This window comes from Lactuca virosa, chromosome 5, assembly GCF_052849685.1.
Source record: "Lactuca virosa cultivar CGN04683 chromosome 5, Lactuca_virosa_CGN04683_v6, whole genome shotgun sequence".
Lineage (NCBI taxonomy): Eukaryota > Viridiplantae > Streptophyta > Magnoliopsida > Asterales > Asteraceae > Lactuca > Lactuca virosa.
In genome coordinates this window covers 395685438-395692511 of record NC_136430.1, presented here as the reverse complement: position 1 = coordinate 395692511, position 7074 = coordinate 395685438, and the positions used below count along the sequence as shown (strand labels likewise).

At 33.5% G+C, this 7074-nt stretch overlaps 1 protein-coding gene across 1 annotated transcript; it reads right to left on the bottom strand.

The window, feature by feature from the left end:
* Positions 1-289: 289 nt before the first annotated feature.
* LOC145110851 (DNAJ heat shock family protein) lies at positions 290-2031 on the bottom strand. Its single transcript, XM_079047166.1, has 3 exons — positions 1732-2031; positions 1025-1458; positions 290-912 (listed from the first exon to the last, which is right to left on the bottom strand). The coding sequence occupies exons 1-3, from the start codon at positions 1894-1896 to the stop codon at positions 471-473; spliced, it is 1041 nt and encodes a 346-aa protein (XP_078903292.1). The 5' UTR covers positions 1897-2031; the 3' UTR covers positions 290-470.
* Positions 2032-7074: the final 5043 nt, after the last annotated feature.

Sequence of the window (7074 nt, the reverse complement as noted above, 5' to 3'; positions counted from 1 at the left end):
AAAGACGTAAAATTACATAAAAACTAAAAACTCTCTAAAACTACTTAGATGTAGTTTTTGAATTAATTAAGCTCATACTCCCGAACAAAACTTTTTATCTAATTCAAACTTTTTCCTTAAAAATCAAAAGCTCTAATGTCAAACACACCCTCCAAATGCATTTCTTTTATCAGATTTAACATCAATAAAAGGTACAAACCATAACACTACTTAAATTGGTAAAAATGTAAACAAACCAACAAATAGTTGCCAAAAAGACCAAAATCCTATTTGTTTTGAGCAACTAAAATCCTGCAAATGGAGCATCATTTCACTCCAAAACCAAATAATACCAAATTCATCATATTCAACACCACAAAATCCAAAACAAAATCTATCAAACTTTATCCATAAAATATCATAAATAAACATTTCCCAACTCTAACAATTCCAACCCCAAATACATATTCAAGGGGTCCTTCATCCCCAATTCAAGAAGAAGTCAAAAGGCGTTTAATCCCAGATTTCTGCTCAGAAGTAAGCCTTGTAGGAAACTTTATATTAAACTTAACTCTCAAATTCCCCTTCTTTGTGGGCTCTTTAGGTATTGGCATCCCTTCACCTTTGACCACTTCTTCATAAGTTGGACTTATTACAGAGTTTATTGGTAAAGTCAAACTTCTCCCATCAAGTGTTGTCACCTGTGCACTGCATCCAGTCAAAGCCTCTGCTAATGATATCTTTTGAGTCACCACTAAATCGTTTCCATCTCTTTTGAAAACAGCATGGGGTTTTTCGTCAATTATGAAAATAAGATCTGAAGGGATTACTCCTCTTTGTTCATTTCCCTTTTCGGGAAATGTTATTTTTGTACCCTTTTTCCACCCTGGTTTTATCTCTATTGTGAGAATTTCTTCCACTGTTGTTGGCCTCCTTCAAAAAGAATCATAATAACGTCAAGTATTAAGATATTATACTTTGAAAGATCATGAAATTGCCGATATAAAGGGAATCAAAGGGGACAAAAAAGAAAAAGAAAACTTACCCAGTAGCATCGGTGGCATCCCTGGAGATCTTCATCTTCTTCGTTGTTCCTTTATACAGATCCTCCAAGCTACATGGCAATGGCCGCTCAATGGCAGCTCCTTTTCTAGGCGGCATACTGGCGGATCCTTCACCACCACCACCACCACCTCTAAACTGAGAAAATATATCTTCGCTAAACATGTTTCTTGAAAAATGCCCACCTGGCCCTGCTCGTGATCCTCCCATGTCCCCCATCCCTCCGAAAGGACTAGAGAAACCAAAAAACTCTGAGAATATGTCATCTGCATTACGAGGGTTGAACCTGAACGTCGTTGAGCCACCGTCACTTGGCATACCGGAAAACCCACCCGCGCCGGGTGGTGGCACCTGCCCCTTTAAACCCTCCTCGCCGTACTGGTCGTAGATTGCTCTTTTCTGAGGATCACTCAAAACCTAAACAAAGATGCAAAACCCTAACTAAATTGATCAATCAATTTCGGAATTCTATAAATCTTACAAAACCCTAGCTCGCGAAATCACAATCGGATGAACATAATTCAAACAGAAAATTCCGAAAATTGACGTTTAGATACATGTGTGTATATATTACCCAATCTGAATTGAGCCAATCAAGCTCAGAACTTGATTAATTCAATAAAAATCCGGGGAAAATAACATATAGACATGAAAACTGAGAATGAGTAACGGGCATTGGAAATTACATACATCGTAGGCTTCGGAGATCGTTTTGAATTTGGCTTCCGCTTCTTTTTTGCTGTTAGGGTTCTTATCCGGGTGCCATTTCATAGCGAGTTTTCGATACGCTTTCTTCAAGTCATCTTCTTTAGCGTTGCGGTCAACCTGGAGAACCTTGTAGTAATCCACTCCCATGGCTGCCTGCAACAACTCAACGGATATCTATGGTTGCTTGTTGAGGTTTGTTGGAGATTTATGGGTGTGTATGTGATTCAAGAAACTTCGGTCGCATGATGCTGGTGTGAAAGGAGGGCGACTCAAGACAAAAACTATGTGGGAGTTTGGGCTTTCAGGTGCTTCTTTAGGCCCATCTTTATTAAAATACTTGGAAAAAGAATTTCATAAGATATATCTTTAACAAACATAATAATCCAAGGATTTTAATATCGAAATCTTATTTAAAATTTTTGTTGTAAGATAAAGAATTGGATCGGATTGGTATCGATTTTTTTGTAAGATCAAAATTATCAGATCGGATGAAAATTTCTACCAAAAAAGTTTATATAAAATATTAATTATAAGTAAAATTCATAAAAAAAATTGAACTTGAATTAAAGGATAATAGGTAAAATTCATAAAAAAATTAATTATAAGTAAAATTCAGGTTCTAATATTTAATTTAAAGAATAAAAAGATGCATGCAACTCACAAAAAACCCATCTTTTAATCTACATCTATCCATTATCAAACAAAATAATAATAATAATAACTAGATTGGTAACCCCCGCTTCGCGGGGGGCAGAGGGACCAGATGTGTTCCTATGACATCGGTTGTAACCTTTGTTCAAGATATTTCGTATCTATTTAAGAATCTGTTAATAGAGCAGATAATTATATTAGGGAATAAGGATCAAAAGATATCATTCATTAGAATTAGTGGTAACAGATAAATATATTAGGCGATAAGGATCAAAAGATATCATTCATTAGTTGATATTCGATTACAAAAGTGTCCATTCATTAAGGGATGACTACTGGACATTTGATTACAAAAGAGTTGGTGTGGTATGCTTCGTCATGGGGCTTGGTGGTCGTGAATGATTTTCTTGCAGATGTCTGTTGCTGCACTCATGTTCTCTTATAACAGGAGGATCAAACAATAGACATAGTTATGAAAGTAGGTTGCTATTTATTGTATCTAACTAAAATTAAATGCAGAAATAACAGATTACTTGTAGTTGAATAAACAACACTCAAACCTATCTAATACAAATAACGATGAAGTAAAAGCAAGTTTCTGCAATTCCATTGAATTTGAATTAAACAATCCTATTACGATGTTGCCTGTGCCTTTGGCTTTAACTGATCAAAAGGGCAGGTTGATAGTAGTATCCAGTGACAGGGCAAAATCTACAATAATGAAAAGAAATAAAAGTGCAGTATTACAGATTCAATTCTAACCATACATTCCAAAATGATGAAGTGAGATTTGTTTCACCCATTAAAAAAAAGTGTAAAATTCATCCTATTGTATGTAAATAGAGAACATACCAGGCATGTAGGTAGAAGCTAGCATCGGATTCCTTTACCACCGTCTTAACCCTCTTCATCCTTTCTACTGCTACCATACCCTTCAAAAAGAATAAGGAAGAATTGGTAGGTATCATCTTCTTTGAAATCGAAAAAAAAAATTCAGAAAAGTTAACAACTTTACTGAAAAATCATTAAAAACGATTCGAGTATTTATACATTGATATTTCATTAAAATTTGTTGTTAATATTGTATTTTTTATCTAATATGCAATTTAAAATTTTACAAACCTAGTTATGTCGCTCGGCTCTACCCACTACAGTTTTCACAACATCCTCCATTCCCAACATAGGTGATAGCATAATTTGGAACCTGTATCTTTCATTTTTATATAATGAAAAAAGTACAGATATGATGGTATAATTGAAATTTTGTTCTTTAATAAAAAGCATACTACAAAAAAAGACGTTATATGTCACACAAATTTGTTGTTTAACCACTTGAGCTTTATGTTTTCTTATCGAACTTTTTCAAATAAACTAATTTGACTTGCTATAAAGGACGTCATTTGCCATCAGATTACCACTTTCTATATGTGCATTCAAAATGTTCGTTATCTAAAGTATACAATTGAAATTAGTTATTTTTTGTCAACCTACATAATATCTTAAATCGCATGTTAGATTCATTGAAAGTAAAAAATGATGATGCAGTGAGAAGTGAATAACTCTAAAAATAGAGTATTCGATTATTCATCAGAGTAGTTTTTTTTGAACCACTCACCAATACTCTGGGTTCCTAAAAAAGTAGATAAAACATACATTGATTGTATGTTTTCCAAAAGCGGGCTACATCATCAGGTGTGATAAGGTCCATAGCAGAAATCGAAAACCGTACCTTGAAATCGAAAACCGTACCTTGAACAAAAAATAGGAAGGACGCCATGGAAGAGATCGTGTAAGACAGCGGTTGATGTTTTTGTGGGTGTGTCACGGGTCGTTCGGTCGAGAAGACCGATATCAACTTGAGGCGGCAGCGGGATAGGTGGCGGCCGACCCTGGTGGATTGGTATTCTTATGATAGTATGGCGAGAAGACGGTGGAAACAATTGTGATGTAGAGAAGGCGGGGATAGTATGTCGGTGGACTAAGCGTGAATGAAGAGAAACACAAGGAAAAAGAAAAGGAAGTTCAGGAATTGAAAACCAAATTAACAGGAAGAAGACACATGCAAATCGGTAGAAATTGACACGTGTGGCGCCCTGCTTTCCTATCAAGTTCCCGGCTTGTGCTGATTGTACCTCCAGCTGGCGGATGAGCATGGTTAGCATCCACATCCGTTACCCATTTATGGATTTTCAGTAAACCAACCATTGCAGGAGGAACTGAAGCATCTGGTTCTTGTTTTGCAGAAATCAAGACCCGATAAAACAGAATACTTCTGATTAGTAACATGGTAATAGACTTCTTATTTTACTTTAGGACTAACAACAAAACACTGTACAAAAATGAATGAAAGTATTTAGAATACTTTCATTCATTTTTGTATAGTAGCATCTTACTTCCATTTTATTCTATTATGACATCGTACTTTCGACTTTTTTTACTCTAAAAGTTGCATTATAAAAGTTCCAATAATATATAAATAAATAAAAATCGATATTTTGACCAATCAAGTAAATAAAATGACTAACCTGATGTAGGCTTTTAAATTGTGTGGAGAAGAAAACCTGTAAAACCAACCATGTATCAGATCAGCATCGAAATATCACCAAAATTCGACATTATATCAATGTTAATCGACATAAAAAAAAACCTAGATAAATGTTGAAGTTTCAACTTTTTACAAATTTGCCCTCGTTAATGTACCTCTATTGCAATTCCATAAGTTGCTCCCATGAGTTTTAAACTACTTTTTCTCAACTCCTCAAACACCCGTGAAATTCCTTTCCACTGACCGGAGAAAGTAAACACATTCAACACCTACAAAAAAAAATTTAAAAACATTATTTAAAATAAATAACAAAAGTATACAAATTTGTACTATAAGTCTTTTAAAAATTTCTCTTACAGTATCATATACTACCAAATCGAGTTCAACAGCAGGATCCTAGTTTTTGTGAAATCATCCTTATGCTTACCAGATTGTTGCTAATCTGCAAAAATTAAAAAATAAATAAATAAACAAATAAAATAAAACACCTGAACAAACAATGCTGAGGGTAACAGAATACAGATAACAGGGACGGAGAAACCAAAAACAAACAAAATTAAAGATTGATAAGTAGTTTATTTGTATAAAAGAAAAATCTTGAAACAAACTTACAAAGTTTTTGCATACGTCACATCTTCGGTGATGTTGTTCTTTATAGCATGATCTATGAAATGGTCGGTTTTCAGACATGGAGAACTACATAAAAACATTTCAATTTAACTTGTAATGTCAAATTAATCATGGATTTTTATTTTATATTATTATTTTTTTGTTTAGGGTATAAATTTAGACCTCATAATCAGATATTGGTAGATTGCAAGCATGACAACGAATACATTCGGGATGCCAAACTCCTCCCATGCAACTTAGGAATCTCCCATGGCCGATTTCAACATTGCAACCAGCACATATCCTGTAATTTAGGGATACAAAATGAAATTCAATAATGAAAAGTAAATGCAATATTTTCAATTTTTTTATTTATATCTAGATACAATTTGTTTAGTGTAAATATAATATAATATAATTTTTATTATTACATTGTTTTTTGTTGACAAATGGATTAAAATTTTACCGAAATCCTTAAAATTCATGTTTAATGGATTTCATCCTTCCTAAAAAGATACCTAGAAAATAATTATATTCTTTTGTTTTTATTAAATAACAAAATATCGTTATTATATACATTGAAATAAATAAAACAAAATCATTTATACAAATTTACAAAAAAAAATTAAAATATTTAATAAAAAAGTTAAATCCGTTCTATTTCATTTATATTTTGTCAAATGCGAGAAGAATTTTGACCCGAATTTCTTTGACATATTTCATTTGTTTCAAAAACTTTTTATCAACCAAAGCTTGTAATCAAATTCCTTTGATCCTCCCATTAGGATTGATGAAATCCATTAGACATGGAGTTTAAAGGATTTCAACGGAATTAAACTATTCCTGTAATGGAATCACAATTCCGATTCCATTGGAATCTGTAAGATTCTCAACTAAACATGCACACATTCTTTTGTTGGTTAATTGGAGTGATATGAACATAGCAATTATGATTAATAACACAATGAGTTCTCCATATATACCTATATCCACCGGAATAGGAGTGTGACATAGGTGGAATCACGTGTCCATAATCATTCCGTGGTGGTGCAATATCGACATTCAAACTTTCTTCAAGGGCCTTGGCAAGCTCTTCATCTTCCTCAATGTTGCTTTTTGCATCTTCTTCTAAAAGGTAAAGTGCAATTGCTCGATCAATTTCTTCATTATCAAAGTCCAATAATGTCTCCTACATCATCAAAACAACCAAATAATGAAAACTACACATAAAACCAAACAAAACAGAGGAATGGAATCACTGATTACCAAGGTTGTTGGATTACACTCCCATATTCCTTCTTCATCTCCATATCTTCCATGGTGTTTCCCTGAGATTTTAGCACTCAAACCAAATCCGAGCAAAAGTTAATTGATCAGAAGGAAATTTTATTTCAATGAATAAGCTATAAATAATTGCATGAACACCTCAATCACAGCAATTCTTGACAACATGGTGTCGGTGTCAATTATGATTTATTTGAAGCCCTATTCAAAATTATAGCGTTTTTCTCTGTTGACAG